Raw genomic sequence first — 19,244 nt, forward strand, 5'->3', positions numbered from 1 at the left:
ACGTAAGATATCTATTAGCTCAGGATTGAGGAGTAGAAGTTTCCAAAATAAAATCGCAAAATGTTTAATTATAGTTGTTCGGAAAAAACTTTTGGTTTATGAATAACTATATCTGAGGAACTATTAAGCAAATAGATGCCTACTAGCACCCAAATGGCACTTAATGTGCTGTAATGTAGTCAATAAAGTTGATCTTCGTAGGAGCAGTAGTTTATATGATAATCGCCCTAATAATGTCACAAAATATTGAGAAAAAAAAACACGTTGTTTTTGGAAAACTGTATTTTGAGAATTCTTAAACGTAATGAGCTATGAAGTTTTTTGTGTGTTATGTTTAAAGGAAAATCGAGTGAAGTTTTTCTTAAATAAAATAAATTTCAGGGGGCGTACAACCTAAATATTTACTCTTTAATGACATTTACTGTATCCCTTGTATAGTTTAGGTAAAAATTGTACCTTTTTTTAACAGAAAATAACGCGCATATTTTTCTTCATATCAAAGAACTCAAAAAAGAATTTTTCGTAACTTCTGGAACAGTCACCATTTTTTTAATACTCCTTTATCTCCTCTTGGACTAAAAGGAAAGCTAAATCAATAAAATTAAATGAACGTTTTAACTCTTCTTCAACAAACATCGATGTGGACATTATTACTCCTGCAGGCGACAAATTGCATCAGAAAATAGAGCCGAGAATTACGCTAATACCACATTACACAAGATTTGGCGTTTAACGTTTCGGATTAATTTATCTTTAACAAGCGGCGAGATAAATAGCGAGTACTTAAAAAACAGTTCGAGATTCTTCGAGGCGATATATTTAGCGAGATAGTTGAGATAATAGACGCCCATTATTTCGAGATGGCAATAGATAGCAAGCGGAAGGGGTGGGGAAAAAAGGGAGATCATTAGCCAAGAGAAGTAGTTCCATGGCTCGACTAATTTTAGCGTTAGCGCCTACTGCCAACCAGTTTACAACTTAAATGACTAGCATCGCAATTCAGTAGTATCCGAACAGTCCTGCTCCAGAATCTCCCGCCTGTATATCGACAGAAGATCGAAGGCCTTGGTCCTACCTCCAGCTGTACAGGACAAGAAACATGGTACAGAAGAATGCAATCCTGCTCAAAGAAGGTGAAATATCAATCCACAACTATGCCATTAAAATGCTACTTACCTCTTGCTATGTTCCCTATTGACGTGCGTATATAATCGGAACCTCATTTATAATTAGACTCCACAAAGCCTTTGATCCCATTGTCTGCCAGCAATAACAGTTGAGAGGAATTATAGAGCTATCAGGCTGGTCTCATACAGTAGGTCCTTCCTCCATTTCTTTTCCCAACGCTTTTTTTTCTTGTTTATCTTTTTTTTTATAACATATCTATATCTAACCCACCACCTTCCCGCCATTTTGAGATAACATTATCATCATGTTTTTGTATTCCAGATGGCCTATACACCTGGTCAATACAAGGGAATAAGAAAATACTGAAATGGCTACATAGAGGGATCACATAAACCTGCACCTTTAATAACTATAGGTTTGGCTTTTTTTACTTTTATTTTAATAATCACTAACTAATTACAAATATGTGATCAAATTTATAACTATAATTACCATTTGTGTTACGTTAATGCAATTTTCTTCAAAATATGTTGTCCCGCTTTTGTGTTGTGAATATTTCTGGCTGATATCCACTTTAATCAAACACATAAATAAAAATAATCTAAATTTTAAATATTTTAGGTTTTTTTCTGAATTTTGGAAATAATGCAGGCAAAATAAAAATTGGTTTTAAGATTGTTTTTTAAATAAAAAAAAAAATTCAATACAATTTTCAAAACCAGTTAAATGAAATAATACTTAATCAAAAAATATAGAAATAAAAACATTATGAATTAATACATTAAAAAATAAATATAAGAAAGCTGCGGTCAAACAAGAACTCAATTAATAAAAATTATGTATAAAGCACAACAATTTGCCCAACTTTGCAGCCCTTAAAACGAAATGCAAAAACTAAAAATATTGTAAATAAGTTAAGAGTATAAGATGAAATGGAATATAAAATAAACTAAGATAGGACTATAAAATATAAAAATATGTGAAAAATCATATGAAAATGTGCAGAGTAAATTTTAAGAAAATGAATAAAACTAACATTTACAGAGATAAGTATAAATGAAAAAGAAATACATTAACAAATAATTAGCCATAAAATAGAATAATAGATACAAGACAAATAAAAACAAATATATTAAAAACTGAAAGATGGAAAATTAATTAAGTAAGGTAAGAGTAAACATAAAAAGGAGCAAAATGGACTTAGGAAAAAAGGAAAACAAATAACAAAACAGGATAATCTCACACTAACAAATCTTACACTTTTCACAATATTTTAAGTTTTTGTATCTTTTTTTTTTTAAATTATGAAGCTCTGCAAAGAGGAGCAAAAACTTAATGTTTAATAAATAGCTTTTTTACTATTTTTACTGTCAATCAACTATCTTCCAATATTAAAAAATAATTCTAATATTCTTAAAAATATAAACAAAAAATTAACTACTATCAATAATGTTTTACTTTATTTTTTTTTTTTGGAGGAATGGATCCATTAGAAGTTTTTCCACCAGAGATTTGCTTGCGTATCTTCAAACTTCTCGGTCCCAAAGATCTCTGCAGTTGTTTAGCTGTCAATCACCAATGGCGAAACTTAGCAAACACAGAAAAATATTGGCAGCTTTTTTGTGACAAGCGTGTTATGATTCAGCTGAATGAAATCGAAGAAGCTGGTAACTTTTCATCATCATTAAGCATTGAATATAAACCTAAATAATTAATCAATTTGAAGCAAGGCCCACTGGGTGACTGATTTTAATTAAGTAAAAGTTCAAAAATATTCAACAATTATTTTTAAAATATTTAATAAATTAAGCCAAATATAGAATTATTTTTCATTTAAATCCTTTAGAGCAAAATAAGTTTAAAACAATATTTTATATCCAAAATAGCAATAATATATTAAATAATGAATGCTGTCAAATTTGTTTTGTGTATCAATTATGATCGTTAACAACATAAAATAAGAATGAATCATTTTAAAATTTAATTTTTTTTTAGTCAAAAACAAATTTTCATAATCAAATACAAAAACTTTTTATCATTGTTGAAAACTATAAAGAACATGAAATGAACAATCAATATACTGAATTTCATATTGTTTAATATATATTTTTTTTAAAAATTTAAACTATCATAATGTAAAAAATAAAATGAGCCAAAACTCACAATTTTTAATATTAGAAATTCTAATAGTTGTAACACCATCGTTCCAAAGTCCAGCCAGCCCTCAAATATCAGACCAAAGTAATAAATACAATAGACGTTCTATCAGCAATATGCATTACATGAAACATCTGGGAGGCTTCTATATACAACTTATACTGAATCAAAAAGAATTTTGGAGTTGTGTCCTTTCATTATGGATGCACGATATGTTAAAAAAAAAAAGTTAAAAATTAAACTTTACAATTAAAGATGGATAAATAATAAAAGACTGAAGGAAAAACTAAAACCTTCTAATGATTTAAGTGGTCATATATTTTTTTCTCTGTACTTATTTGTTGTGAGTCTTTTGGTGTTGAAATAATATTTTATCAAAATTTAAAAATAAATACATATATCTAAAAAATAAAAACTGAAAATGGGTTTAATTGAATTAATTCAGATGTAAATAAGGGAACTGCTTTAAAAACAAATTAAGCAACCTTAATATGCTAATGTGTAAAATGATTCATAATGAATTTATTATTGTTATTTTGTAGTGGTTTATTTTGTTTTGTTTTTTTTATAAAAAATTATAAAGAAATTAAAACTTTCAATAAGGATATTAAAATTTGTAATGACAATGTAGATAGTAAAAAAAGTGCTGTCTTAATTATAACATAATTACGGTTGTTTTTAAATTATTTACATTGGGGTTCAGTACACCAATTACAATTTTATTTTTTAAATATTAGTAAATATTTAAATTATTTTGTAGTAATTGATTCCACCATACTCTATCAAATAAGCAAAAATATCTTAACAGTTAAATGTGAATTGTAGGTGAGATGCCCCTTTGCCATCATGCTGCCGCTTATATTAACTACATGAACAGGCTGGTGAGAAATTGGAAAGAATGCAGATTCAAAAGCTCTCAGCTACCGAAGCATGACTGGTACTGTTGCATAGCTGGTTACAAGAGAAATATAGCCATCTATTATCCCCGCACAGCAAACGTTCATATCTTTCACATTTCAAAAAATGTAGACATCATATGTGACATTCATGTAGGTTTACCTTATGGAATATCCATTCCAGATGTGTTCATCAATGAATATTTCTTAGTAGTATCAAAAGGTAATGTAGTTCTTGTATATAATAATGACATAGGATATTCTTTGTACAAAGTTATAGTTGGCAATGAATTTGGTTTGACAATATCAAGTCATATAATTCCATTCGTCGAAACTGATAAGCGGTTGTATGTGAAAGTTATCAATGAAAACACTCTCTGGGTAGAATCTAATATAGTTTATGTGGTTGACATAATTTCAGATACATACAGAGCACTAAATGATACATTTAGATGCTTGAGAGTAGATGGAAAGTATATCTATGCGGCTAATGATGTTGTGACATGTTACAACTTGCAAGGTGATAAAAAATTTAGCCTTAGCATACGATGTGTAGAAGATATGTGGGTAAAAGATGAACTAGTAGTTGTACTAATGGGAGGCAATAGCCAGCAACTTCAGTTGTGGAACTTGAAAACTAAATCCATGTTAAGTATTATTCAAGTTGAGAAAGACCCATGCGTATCCATTAGCCCTGAATTAGATAACATTTATGTACTTGAAATAGTTGACAATTTATATGCAATAACATGTTACTCAACTCGAACAAGTTCCCTTATCTGGCAATATAAACGACAATATGAAAGAGAGATATCTATTCATCCAGAAATAAGAATTATCTGTGACAGATTCATATTTGCTCGACCTTCTCATACATGCGATAAAAACTTCATATTACTAGATTCTAAATCTGGCAAAGTACTTTATGATAACATGATGCCTCCTTGCTTATCACCACCTTGCTATATTTATCATATGTCAGATGAGTTTTTAATCACAGCTGAAAGTGATACAGTTCATATCAGGAGATATGTATAAAAATATTTATTAATTTAGCCAATTTGTAAATAAAAATGTGTAGATTTTATACAGAACTTTAATAAAAAAATTAATTGGAAGATTATTAGTTCACCATATATTTAATAATTGAAGGAAGATGGCAGTAGTCAAATAAGTGTACTAAAGAAAAAAAATAAACTATTAGACAGGATTTAATCGAAACTGAGACAATCCAGGTTCGCAATAAACTAAGAACTTTTTTTTTTTACTTTTATTTATTCCAAACCATGAGTATACATATAAGAGCCTCGATTTGAGACGGATCACACATTAGCAATAAACATTTATTTAATAATAAATATGGCTTCCAACTAATGACATTTCCCGGTAGTAATGATGACTATGATGTTATTTACTGACTATTAATGTTTATTTTTACGCTTTCTAGTCACTAGACTAGCATGTCCTAAAAGTTGTAAATCTGTCATAAATTTTTGTTTCTTTTATAGAGAATACAAGTATTACAATATTGATCGCTTTCTTATCATTGAGTTGATATTAATATTAAACTAGAAATTAATATTTTTGATTATTTTTAATATTAATTGATATTTTAAATTAGAAATCAAAATTATAAACTAATAGGTGTTAAATAATGATGACCTTCACTGTTCTAATATCTGATTTGGTGCATATTGGAAGATGGAAACCTTACCATAATGATAAGAGAACTCATAGTGAAGATGGAGAAGCAAGATAATAATATGTTGCTATGACAGTTTTGAATGTTTCACACAACATGCATTTGTATATTTATTCATATCAGTTTTGACAAGCTATTTTATTCCGTATTTCTTTTATTTTCTCACTGAATCTTCTGTTAATATTTTTGTATAAATCTTTGTACTGACTTTTACAACTGAATTTGAAATCTGAAAAATATCTCATCTCTAACATCGAATTAGAGTTTTTTAACTAAAAAAAAAACTGTCTTAAGACATAAATATAACTCGCATTCATAATTTTTGTATTTTAAGGCATGCATTTAGGCTACTTCACTTGATGTCATGGATAAGGCTTGCCCTAACCAGTAAATCTCGATGGCAAAACCAGGTTTGGAAAAAAATATAGATGAGCTGTTTTACTAATGACTGATTCAATTAGATCTATCTTCAAATAAATTTTATTAATTTAACATTTATAATTTTATAAGATAATTCGACACTAAAAGGGCCAAAAGATGGCTGCAAATGGAGTTTGGTAAATTAGAATATGCAAATAAAACATGCAAGAAAGTTTTGATAAACCGGGTATTATCCAATTTATTTAGTTATAGTTACACAGTAAATTATTGGGGGTCTATTCTGTATAACAAAAAAATATTGATATTTTTTTTTTTTACATTACAATTTGTTAATAAAATATTACTTATAGTAATGTTATATCGGATTTTTTTTTTCACATAATCAGTTTTAATTATGGAAAATACTTACTTTCTTTTTTTTTTTTTTTACAAATTTACAGAAGAAAAGGATTATATAATAATCAATGGTAGTACAAATTGTTATTGCAAACAATTGTTTGCTTAATTCAAACTTGGGTTCATACTTGAAATCTTATAATTTTTTACTTTTTGGATATTGTAAGGTTAGTGAGAAAATAAAATGTGAAGGATGAGATGAGATATGAAGTGTTTAATATCTGTAAATAAAACATACATTATACAACACACAGAGTAGGAATTATATTTTCATCTACGCTAAAGTAGTCTAATGAATCAATACCTATGTACCTTTGTTAAATGCTTTCTAATGTATTTGACAAAACAATCATTTATAACAGATAAGTCTACAATGATAGAAATAAGCTCATTTTATAAGCGATATAATACATGCTATCGACATATTGTAATAGAACATTTTTATCGTAAGAGAAAAAAAAAGTTAAAACCAATTATTGTATTTACAAATCCCAAATAAAAAAAAAACAATAAAAAAAGTATTTCCATTTTTCCTTTATTTATAAAAATAGAATCTATACATATAAATGATAATATAGAGACATATATTTCTTTCAATTTGTCAACACAGAAAGAATTATCTGGGAGAGGAAACCACCAAGATATTGAAAATCTTTTATTGAGATTTTTAAAATTTTTTTTCTTTTTCTTATTTTTTTTTTAAACAATAAACAAAACAACTAAACTATATTTCTTCCTCTCGATAAGACATTCTAAGCCTCAATAACAAACATCTGACTAACTAAAAACATTTATCCTAAAATATTTATAACTGAACATTTACCTTTGTAAGGTATTACAAAAAAGTATAACTGGAAACTAATGCAAAAGCACTTAGACAGACTCTTTACAATATACAATAGGCACATTGAGCAAGAGTGGAAAAATAAATAATAAAAATAAAACTAAGAATATCATATATAATGGAGAAACTTGAAACAAAATAAAAATTCACTGCTATCAATAGACAGACACAGTTAACAGCGAATACTTATGATATTCAGAAAGTTATTCAAGTTTTATGAGCACGTTATAATATTAGGTATAATTGGACCTGATTACATGTTATGTTAAAAATCTTTATTCCATTTACATAAAAAATGTTTCATTACCGATCTGAGAAAGGCAAAGCAAGAAGTTTATGATAGGTAAACTTAAGACCATATAATATAAAGGAAGAAAATTGTCTTTATTTTAGAATTCAAATTTTCAGATAATATTCTCTGAAAGTTAATAAATATATTTTTTCATCTGTAGCCAGCAATAGGAAATCACAATCGTTTCTCTCTTCCCTAGATGGATCGAGGTCATTCACATGATTTAGTCATATTCATTCAAAAAGAAAGAAATAGCACAATAGTTATAAAATAAACACATTAAAAAAATCATTTTGCCTAACCTATGAAATGAAATATAAATAAATGGATTTCAGATACAGTTGAGATAACTTCACATTAAAAAATATTAACAATAAATATTGTCTCTCATGCGTATTCATAAATTAAAACCTTTTCTGGGACAGTTGAAAAACATGCTTTGAGAAAATAATATGATTAAATCATGAAATAAATTCAGGGTCTTCAACACATATCTTTAAACAACATAATTTCTGAATTATTTATGGGTATTTATTCTATTGTTATATATCATTATACCTACAGAAGAAATAAATAACACATTGTTTTGCTTGATTAAAAACTATTTAACTATATATAAATTCTAATTTCAATATTTTATGCAACAAAACAAATGAACACATTCAGTTATACCAATACCACCACATTCATATGTCAAAATAAAAATGTTGTCCATAAATTACAACTAAACATTTTTGATTTTTTTTTTTAAATTTACATCAGAATAAATAAAAATTATTTATGCACAATTTAAAGCATCAAGTATATCCTATTAACTTCCTCACTAGAAGAAAAAAAAACTAGTCAAAAGTCTTGAAATATAGGAAATAAACTAAAGTGGTCTATAACATAACGTCTGATGCCCAATCAACTTATGCAATGGGATCACTAACAGCTCCAGGTTGCCTGTTAATAAAAATTTAAGTTAATAAACCAAACAAAATTTATATAAGAAATTTTTAAATTAATAGATTGTAATTGTTCATGTCAATAAATATAAAAAAATAACAGCAATAAACACATAGATTGTCCCACTATACATCTTCATTTCCATTTTCCATTTTTGGACTGGATCTAGAATGGAATTTGATCTATCTTTTGAGGATATTGGTAATTTTCTAATCTTCTGTAAGATACCTAACTCTGCCATTTCTGATAGGACGAGGTTATTGTTTTTTTTATGGATTCAGATAGTAAATTTAAGATGAATTTGTATGGGCATTTTTTTATTTGATGAGTCTGGAAGGTGTAAACTGCCAAAAACCATCAACAATTTGCATACAAATAGTGTGCAAAACTGAACAAATTTAATGGGAAAAATTGTTTTAGATTAGTATAGGACTGTCATCATAATTTGAATTTCATCAGCTATCCGAGGATAATAAAATGACTGCCGTGGTTATGACACCACAATGAATAAATGCCTCAATTATGATAATGGATCCTCACGAGGAATTGAATTCTCAAACGATTTCATTCTTCAAGTGTGTTTGATTTTTCACGTCATTTATGAACAAATGGTCACTGTAAGCAAATAGTTTCCCTCAGCTGTTCCACCCGAGACAAGAGTCACCCTACACCCTTGGTGAACTGCCAAGCTCAACATTCTCTTTTATATTTGAATGAACCTTGTACAAAATTATATGAAATAAATCCCTTTAAACCTTAATGAACATTCCTTATTTATATCTTAATATTTTACTTATGATCCTCAGTACAGTTTTCAAGTTAAATCCACTTTCTTTTCTTTTCTCTTGCTCATTTTTTATTTCACTAACACAGTTAATGCCTAACAATGATATATCATTGTTCATATTATTTGTGAGAAGTGCCAACAAAATATTTTTTTGTATGTGATGGTGAGTGTTTATTATTTAAATTAATAATTTAGAAGTTAATCAAAATTATAACAAGTTCAAAAAAACTCAAAATTTGTGGATGGCAATGTCTAGTTTCATCAAATGGTCAGTGTGGATTAACCCATTGTCTGAGTCCAAAATCAAAAAAAAAAAATTAACCAGATAGTTTAAACAAACCACGGATGAAGGGGGTAGATTTTATTTTTATTTTTCGATTATAAGTAGCTTAAAATGTACTCCCTCAAATTTGGAAGAGTTAATTTTTTTTTATTAATGCCTAAATTGATTATTTCTATAAGAAACAAACCACCAAAATGGTCCAGTATTCTTCACATATGTTCTACACTCCCAGTCCAAAATTACTTTGGGGCAATAGAAAGCAACGACTATCGCTAACAGCAATAAATTGTGCTATTTATTAGGAGAAGAAGATATCCTATTAGGGCAATCATAATTCTTAATAAAGTATGATTTAAAACAACAATTATAATAATAAACACAATTCACCTCATGACAGCTTTCCTATGAATCATTAGAACATTGTCTTATGCTCTGGCGTAGCCTCTCATTTTCATGCCTTAATTCTTCAACCTTCTGCGACAGCTTGTCCACTTCTGCAATCAATTGTTCATTTTCCTTGGCATAAACCATGAGCCTCTGGTTGGAATCGCGCAGCTCTGTTATATAATCACAAGCCTTTGCAAGTATTCCTCCTTTGCTCTGATAATATGAGAATATCAAATTAGCACTCAATCTCACAAATATATAACAAATAAATTATTACTGATTCTATCTTAAGTATAATAAATGCCAAGAAACAATAGATCTAGTCCAAGCAATCGAGGCCAAAAATGGCCATGTTCTAGCCACTGCTTAGAGAAAACCAGATTTTTATCAATTTTTAGGACCTTACTAGTGGTGTATTTTCTCAAACATCCCAAACCTACTCCTCCCTTGATCCTCTATTTTGAGAATCTCCAGTTTATAAAATGTCAGTATCATTTAGAGAATTATATGAAATCTTAGAATGACATTGGTTCTAATGTAAGAAAGGAACTAATAGATTGGAGCATCTCAAAACAATGTTTATCATTATATTTATGGCACTAATTCATATAATGAAATAAAAACATTAAGTAATTAATCTATCAGTAATGATCATGTAAATAGTGACACCCAATTCAGACTAAAAATTTTAGAGATCATACTTCATTCACCTGTCACAAAGAAGTTTTGTTTAAAAAAATAGCCGATATCTTTAAGGATTTAGTGCTAAGCTTTGTTGTCATAAATTCTATCAAAACTGATTAAACATTGTCAGAATCATGCTAGACCGCCAGATTTTTATCCAATTAAGAGTACTCATTTCATAGATGGATAGACCCCGGTGGGCTTCCGAACCCACAGGACTGACTCAAGGATCTCATAAGGTTTCAAGCTAAACAAATAAAGGCAAATTAAGGATAATACTTAAGCATATTTAATAATAGTCATCTTCACACAATGAAAAAAAATATATATGAGAGTAAATCAATCTTAGATGAAAATTTATTTTTACTGACAGATTAAAATACAACTAAGAAGGCATTTGTATATGTGGTCATCAACTTCTAGAAAACGTGTTAATTTTGAAATAAATCTTTTACTATTGTCTTTATAAAAAACATTATAAACCACAGAATTCTCATTTTAAGTAATCTAATCCATGGTATACATCCCATGAAGGTTTAGGAGTGCTGCAGTACTTTGTAAGGAGTACAGTTACTAGACCAACAGTTGTGCAAGGAGGTGATTTGGTCAGAATCACACTCAACCACCAAAATTTTACCCAATTGACGGTACCAACTTCAGGAGGCTGGGTGGACACCGAAGGGCTCCTGAACTCACAGGGCTGACTCACAGATACAGTGAAACAGAAAATAATTATCTGCCATAGCCAGATTAGAATACGGGTCCTTGGAGTTAGTAGCACAGTGCCTTACCACTCAACCACCCGCTCTCTCATAATTTAAATATTTTATCTAATTGAACACTGGGTAATATAAAAAATATTATTTAATCAATCTTTGAGCTTCTATCAAATTCTATATCTAATTAATCTTTAAGCTCATATTTTAAAAATTTTATTGATAAAATAGTTGTGTAAAATAAAAAGTACTGAATTAGGGATCAATTCATTGAAAAGTGATCAAAAGCATTTTTAGAAATGTTCTTAATCATGAAGAATATAAAGTTGAATAAAGGGACTAAAATTGAAGTTTTTGAATAAAGCGGAACCCCCCTTGACTGACTCTCCGGATTAACTGGTAAAAAGGAAAATAAATAAATTAAGTGCTGAGAAAACATTTAGTTTAGTAAATCAAAACAAAACAAATTCTTCTGAGACTATCATTAAAAGCTTAAAAGATTGTTTTTATGCATAAATTAAATCATTTATATAAAGATGTTCTGATTTAATATACTTAAATTGGTCAAAAATAAATTAAAATTTAACATACATTATTATACAAATAACTTAGATATTAAGTTTTATATCATACTTTAATTTATACCTGATATAGGAGTAAATTAATATTGAAGTTTTCCTTTTATACACCCCACATTAATTGGGCAATGTCTTGGTACCAACTAGGATGGGAAAATGAGATTCTATTGTACTGACAAAATCATGGAGTGTATTAAAACAAAAGATTTTAATAACTCCATCTACTGCCCTCGAATAATTTTTATTTAATGTTAAAAATTGTCAAAAATAACTGTTACTTCTAAAATAATACTAGAAGTTTATTTACAGTTAAACAACAAGAAGATTAGAAGTGATTTCTCATTGACACATAAAAAATGTAATACATAGCAAGGAAGCAACCTATATCAATTAATGATTAACCCTTTAACTACTAAAGGCAGTGGAAGAATAGTGGGCTAGTAGTTGTGACAGGAACAAACTGGGCTATCACACCATAAGAGCACTTTTCGTCAATATCATTCCCATTATTGTGGAATTACTTTTTTTGTTTATTTTTAATGACTTTCCAACCTCCTTTTTGACACATTAAATAAAATAATATTACTTAAACTATTGGGACCATCGATATATCGCTAAAATAATACTTATACTAATATATAGTTTTGATTTCCTAACTCCAAACAGATCCTGCATATACGCAGTTGGAATAGTTAAAAGGTTAAAATATATTTGGTAAACTGTAGGTTAAGTAACCATATCAGATAGGCCCATGTATTTAATCATTCACTTAGTTCTTAATAAACTAAAAAGTAGATTGAAAATATTTCAATAATGCCTATATAATAAATAAATAATATAAATTTAAAAACCAGTTATATGTCGAGATATGACAGACCTGGGCTTCAAAATTACCCTTAGAAGATTCATTTTTACATTCAGGAATTATTTTGCTTAGTTTAATGATCCAGCTATTAATTTTATCTCTTCTTCTTCTCTCGACTTCATTATGTGTTGCTCTTCTTCTATCATCTCTCTGTAATAAACCATTCTAATTACAAATTATCACATAAATAAATAATGTTGATCATATGCATATGTTAATATAAGATTTTTAATAATTTACTTTTATGGGAAATGGAAAAATGAATGAACACGAAACAGAGATCATGAACCATTCCTAAAACTGTTGAATTTTCAAAAGCTCTATTAAAAGATTGGGTTATTACAGAACACTACTAAAAAATCTATAGTAAAATTGTAATGTTCCTGTACTGAGTGAACTTGGCTCAATAAGAATATTTTTTAGAAACTGTAACTACACCAAAATATTTTTAAGCATGTCAGAAGTGAAAATGTATCATCTTGGCAGTTTCCAAGAGAATATGAAACCAAAACACAACAATATAAAGAAGCCTGATTCCTCTAGTAACAAATTAGGAGAATAACAAGAGTTAAAATAATTTCAAATACAAAATAAATTACAACAATTGAAACTTTGACATTAAGATTAAATATATAATCCTTAGCAAGGAATAACTGCCTCACAGGCATATCAATTTTCATCTTTTGTAATTTAAAGGACAAAAATTGCCGTTTTTCACTAAAATTCTCGGAGTCACATATAACCATTCCTTAAACATAGTATTTCAACCATATTGACATTTTACCCTAAAATGAGGTAATGAAGTGCTTTTTTTGGCAGTCCAGGAGAGAAAAGATAAGGTTATCAATGACTGTTTCATTACAAACAAAATAGTTTGAGTCATACCTCCTCAATCTGAGGACTCTGACACTGGCCCAGAAGACTTCTATGCCCCTCAAGTAGACGTTATTAAACATTCAGATTTGAAGTACTATAAGGAAGCAAAGATTTTTTTAAAGCCCCAAGTCGTTTGTTCAAAGAAAGAGTCATATCTCTGGTAACTGCATAAAAATACAGCTTTCAAGTATAAAAGGAAAAGTTCACTGGTAATCCTAGTTCCAAAGACACCTGGCATCATCTTTTCACAGAGAACATCAATTTTTTTTTAAGTATACCTTTAATAAACTAGACAGTTTAAATAATAATTATTTGGAATCAATTTTCAACGCACTGATAAAATGATCTATCATCTATTAAAGCGAAAAAGTGTTCATAGTTACATCACTATATCAGATGTTCCCAACTTAGAGATATATTTTTAAGACTTATTCTATTAAACAATTTATATTATTCTATAAAAATTTCAATAATTATCATCTATCATTATCAATTACAAATACTTATTAAATAATCTGATTACATACCCGACAAACAGTGGCGGGTCGGGTATTTTCCTCATGGACCCTGGATATTATTGTTTTTTGGGATGTTGTGTTTATTGGGACAACTTTCTGAGGAGCTCCAAGAACAAATATCCCTAAATAAAAATTTAAAAAATCATTATTACTAGCATAATAAATATTTAAATTTTATGACAAAAGATGTCTACTACAAAAATTGTACACACATACCATACAGTGAAAAGGAAAAATATAATATTCTTAAAAAACATAAATATATCATAATTATTGCATGGAAATCACATTACAATAATATGGTACATTAATGCTAACAAAATTAATTGTAATATTTTTTTTTTCAAAAATTCAGTACGGTTGTATTAAAAAGTATCTGAAATATTCCATTCACAATAGATGAAGACAAGACTCAGATCTCTAACCCCATCCAGCTCTTTCAAACGAGATCTAACAGCAAAATATTCCAGGAAACTGGAAGGAAATATATCTCAATGGAATAGATCCTCAGCTTAGGAGATTACATTCTTTAGAAATGAACAGAAACTTCTTAAGATAATGGTAACGGATGGAAAATACAATTAAGTAATAAATAAATAAAGATAACATTAGATTCTTTGAATTAATTTGAACAAAATCAATCTGAAGAAAACATTTGCTGACTAAAACAGCAGAAGTGAGAGCACATTATAGAAATTAAATAGTAAATTCCATAATAACCACAACAAACAACCAACATACAAAAAGATAATAACTACCACTTCTCCCTCCCTCCCACAAGACACAAAGAGGTATATTTTAAAAAACTTTTACATCCTGATCAATAATAACAAAAGGATACACATCACTTTTACATATGGAAAAAAATAGTAAGTTAATTAACAATCAATCATTTGTAAAAAAGAAATATTTACTTACCACCATTCATGGGATAATTATAAATTGCTTGAACAGAATGATGACCAGAATCTGTAGTGATGGTAGCAGTGGCTTCTGTAATGTCAGGTGCAAGAGTTTCAACGCTGTCAGATGACATCTGCATCACTCGGTAGGTAACTGCATTCATTAAAGAGAAAATTTTATGAGAAAAACAGTACAGTTTCATTTATACCTAACAGATAATGTCTTAAACAAATTACAAAAATCCTTTATCCTCAAGAATTCACAGCAGAGATTATTAATAAAACACAAATCCAGTATCTACACTCTTCAATCATTTGTTTTTACGTTATTATACTAGGCGACCACACTGTTAATTGGTCTCTCGAGTTCAAAGAGCTGTGGATAAGGCTTTTTCATGCAGAAATTTCCCTTCATTTTTTTCAATAGGGCCCATACTTTAGTTATTAAATTCTTATTGTGACCTAGCAGCTTTGGTCACTGCTGTTCACCCAGTGGTCGATGAACTAGGTAACCAAGACTCATTCAATCCAATTAATCATGTCATAATTGTATGTATTAATAACGCTTTTTTTTCCTTTTCCATCATTCATTGTAATCAAAATAAATCCTGACAAATCCCACCAGATCACCTTTACTCTCCATCGTAAACCTCTACCCTCCTGTCATATAGTATCCTTTTTAAGTACTCCACTAACGCCTATTGAACAGATTCGATACTTAGGACTCCATATTGACAAGAGACTTACATGGAACCCACATACAAGACTGAAACGACAAAAAACTGCTTGTTTTATTATTATGCCAACTCACGAAATTTCAAAATTCTATTGATTCCTATAGGACTAGAGAGTCAAAAATTCTATTGAATTCTCATAATAAAAACCCCATCGCCCCCTGGTTGGCAAATGGTCTCCCTCTGTTCACAAGCAATGATTTGCCCAACTGGTCGCCTGGCAGTTAATAGTGCTCTTATCACACTTGGTGACCAGGCAGCAACTACATGAAAGGCCTATCTATTTTTGTCCATCTGGTCACATAGTGTTATAGGGCGATTTCTAGTTCTGGTGTTGTTTCGGTTCTTTAGTTTGATCTATTTAAGAAAACAGGAAACACTAAAACAAGGGTTTTAGTGCTGTATCTGTGGTAATTGTTGATTTTGCTGCAGTAGATGTTTTATTATTTTCTTTATAATATCTGCAGTGACTTTTATGAAGGTGATAGGTTTTTCAAAATATAATGTTCTGAAGATAGGGAAGATAGCCCCAAAATGTTGGGTTGGAGATGTGAGAAAATGTATTTGTATGAAAATAGAAGTGTTCTTCCTTAAGAAGCAAGGAAAACAATATAAAACTTCTTAAAACCATAGAATAAAAATGTGAAGTATTGAAGCTACATATTACACCATTCATACATCAGCAATACTTACCAATTTGTAAGTTTTGAATTATATAAAATCTCAAACTTGAGTTAATCATTGAATCTTAAAGTTGTGGAAATTCTGTTATTAATTAAAACATGAAGAGCACAAATATTTATCTGTTACTAGTTCTTTAAACAATGCTAACTAAACAAAAGTGTGTGGATGCAGCACAAGCACCCTTTGATTTGTGTCCAAAAAGCGACACTCAACAGATTGTACACAAATTCAAGCCAACTTATACCAGTCAATCCAAATAACCCATCAACAATTCACCAAAGTTTGGCAAACATGTAGAGGCACATTTAACTTAATATCGTCACTCAATGCTTTAAAATCTTTAGAACAATAATGAGTTAGGAAATATTCTTTACTCATTACTCATACTGTTAACTAAAAAATTTAAAATAACTAGTTTAGCTTAATCTTACAGTGGGAGACCTGAGCAACATTCCATTGAACAAATCTACAGTAATTTAACAAGCCGCCCTTGAAAAATGCCCAAAAAAAAGTCCTTGAGTTATATTTGTTTAGTAAGGATTGCTTGACAACCATATTATCATGGATTATACATAAGGTTAGCTATAGTACATCAAAAATATGTTTGAAAATCAGAATTTTTCATGTTTTGACCGCAAGGGGAAGGGGGAATGGTTTATTTACGTTTTGATTTATCCAAGAACTAGTATCAATTTCATCCGCTAAGTCCACTAACTTATGCTCAAATATACTTTCTTCGACAAAACTATATTTCAAAACAGTGTATCTCATATTTATTTTATCTTCAGATGAAAAATTATTTATCATGAAATATTGAAAAATGGGTAATTATGTAACCAGTAAAAATGTTAACAAAACTTTACAGCCACATGTAATTGCTAGATTCTTTTTTTTTTTTTTTTAAGGCTAGATATGATGATACTGAAACAATTTTCTAATTATAACAAAAACATTCATTTAGTCTCAACACTTCTTTATTATCTTTGCACTCCTATGTCATAACTAAAAAGTTTCAAATAAAATTTTTCATTATATACAAATTGTCTACTTTTTTTTATTATTTACTAAAAAAAACTGCTGTAGTCAGTTTTTTTTTCAGATTCACTGATTTCTTCCTAACTTTTCTAGAATCCTTGACTTTTCAGTTTTCCCAGTCGCTTAACACTGTGTAAAAGTAAAAACAAGAAAATTGTTTACCTCCATCTTCCCGAAACTCATACTGCACATCATCGGCATCTGTAGTATCAATATTAGTGTCTAAAAGGGAAGAAGGAATTTCCACTTCCTGTTCTTCATGTTCGCCAGGAAGAGATCCATCATCTTCAACTGTCATACTTAACACTGGTGTCAGTATTTCTTCGTCTGATTTCATTATTTTTCTTTCACTACAAAAAATTGCTTTTATTAATATTAAGGTAACATCATAATAAAACATATCAGGCCTCGATTTAATTCATAAGTAATATTTGAAATCATCTCAAAGAAACTGTGTAACACAAAAATTTAGCAATCATTGATAAACTTGTATATAAAAAGTTCATAGAAAAACGTGAACCGATAAGTAGTTAGCATAAAAAAAAACAAAACAAAGAATATAATAACTTCAGAATCGCTGAGTAAAATTGGTTAGATATATTTGGTTTGTGTGTTTTAATAGAAGCATAACTTTCTTAAGAAATTAATGTATAACGGCTAATAACGAACATATAAGCAAATAACATCTGTAACAATCAGTCCTATCTCAACTATCAAAATCTTGAAAACAGATTAAAATTTATATTGAATGAATTGACTAAAAGGAAAACTCTCGATCAGAAAAAAATTAAAGAGTATTCTAATAAAATACAATGGATAGACATATTCCATCAGGATCAATAGCTATCAATACAATGATAAGTGATGAAAACTACAAGAAATTAAAATAATAATCAGATAAAACTTAAAAAGAGGTTCATATATAATTACATAAATCAACAATAAATAAACTCAAGTAGGTCACAAATCCTCAACAAAAACTAAATTGACATACCTGATTTCTAATGGGTCCACGATGTCCATTGATAAAAACCCCCTAACTAGACAATATTTGAATTTGATTGGGAGGCAAAGAGAATAACGGGGAGGGTCATGTGAGCTTAGCACATAGCAGTTAATAGAGTTTATGTCAAAAAACAACCTCCCCGTTACTTCTACGTCAAATACTTCTGTTTTCAAACAACTTTTTTACCAATTAACAGCTTGGATCATGCTGACTATTTATAGACTTTATCTTCATCACAAACTATACCCTGAGGAGATGAATTACTAATACAGATAATTAATTGTAGGCTGAGGTTATCTTTAATTTATCTCTAATGATAATTTTCTACGCAAGATGCAACTGATGAATCAGACATCCGAGAGTATTAGTTTATAATGACCCTGTCGGAATCATTTTTCAAATTTCAAATTTGGTTTAATATTAAAAGATTGGCCATTTACATTTT

At 29.0% G+C, this 19,244-nt stretch overlaps 2 protein-coding genes across 4 annotated transcripts; one reads left to right on the plus strand and one right to left on the minus strand.

Annotated features, from left to right (window-relative positions):
* The first annotated feature begins 845 nt into the window (after positions 1-845).
* Positions 846-6,697, plus strand: LOC106688982 (uncharacterized). Of its 3 annotated transcripts, none has more exons than XM_014433706.3 (4): positions 847-1,133; positions 1,450-1,543; positions 2,607-2,795; positions 4,111-6,697. In XM_014433706.3, the coding sequence occupies exons 3-4, from the start codon at positions 2,609-2,611 to the stop codon at positions 5,217-5,219; spliced, it is 1,296 nt and encodes a 431-aa protein (XP_014289192.1). In that variant the 5' UTR covers positions 847-1,133; positions 1,450-1,543; positions 2,607-2,608; the 3' UTR covers positions 5,220-6,697. The 3 variants fall into 3 exon arrangements, with proteins under 3 accessions (XP_014289191.1, XP_014289192.1, XP_014289193.1); XM_014433707.2 differs by lacking the exon at positions 847-1,133 and adding an exon at positions 1,143-1,315; XM_014433705.3 differs by lacking the exon at positions 1,450-1,543 and having other exon boundaries at positions 846-1,133.
* A 162-nt stretch (positions 6,698-6,859) lies between these two features.
* LOC106688978 (upstream stimulatory factor 1) lies at positions 6,860-19,140 on the minus strand. The gene is made up of 7 exons (XM_014433700.2): positions 18,788-19,140; positions 17,956-18,143; positions 15,357-15,494; positions 14,448-14,560; positions 13,057-13,194; positions 10,202-10,414; positions 6,860-8,741 (listed from the first exon to the last, which is right to left on the minus strand). Exons 1-6 carry the CDS (start codon positions 18,814-18,816, stop codon positions 10,217-10,219), a joined length of 804 nt encoding a protein of 267 aa, XP_014289186.1. The 5' UTR covers positions 18,817-19,140; the 3' UTR covers positions 6,860-8,741; positions 10,202-10,216.
* Positions 19,141-19,244: the final 104 nt, after the last annotated feature.

Source organism: Halyomorpha halys, unplaced genomic scaffold (assembly GCF_000696795.3).
Source record: "Halyomorpha halys isolate HHAL.00 unplaced genomic scaffold, Hhal_1.1 Scaffold1245.1, whole genome shotgun sequence".
Taxonomy (NCBI): Eukaryota; Metazoa; Arthropoda; class Insecta; order Hemiptera; family Pentatomidae; genus Halyomorpha; species Halyomorpha halys.

Excerpts from the sequence above, each read along its gene's own strand:
- LOC106688982 (XM_014433705.3), top strand. The coding sequence starts at position 1,100 with ATGGTACAGAAGAATGCAATCCTGCTCAAAGAAG. Across the intron at positions 1,134-2,606 it reads TGCAATCCTGCTCAAAGAAG|GAATGGATCCATTAGAAGTT; the intron begins GTGAAATATCAA and ends TTTTTTTTGGAG. Across the intron at positions 2,796-4,110 it reads GAATGAAATCGAAGAAGCTG|GTGAGATGCCCCTTTGCCAT; the intron begins GTAACTTTTCAT and ends TGTGAATTGTAG.
- LOC106688978 (XM_014433700.2), bottom strand. The coding sequence starts at position 18,816 with ATGGACATCGTGGACCCATTAGAAATCAG. Across the intron at positions 18,144-18,787 it reads GTGGACCCATTAGAAATCAG|TGAAAGAAAAATAATGAAAT; the intron begins GTATGTCAATTT and ends AATTTTTTGTAG. Across the intron at positions 10,415-13,056 it reads AGGGTAATTTTGAAGCCCAG|AGCAAAGGAGGAATACTTGC; the intron begins GTCTGTCATATC and ends TCATATTATCAG.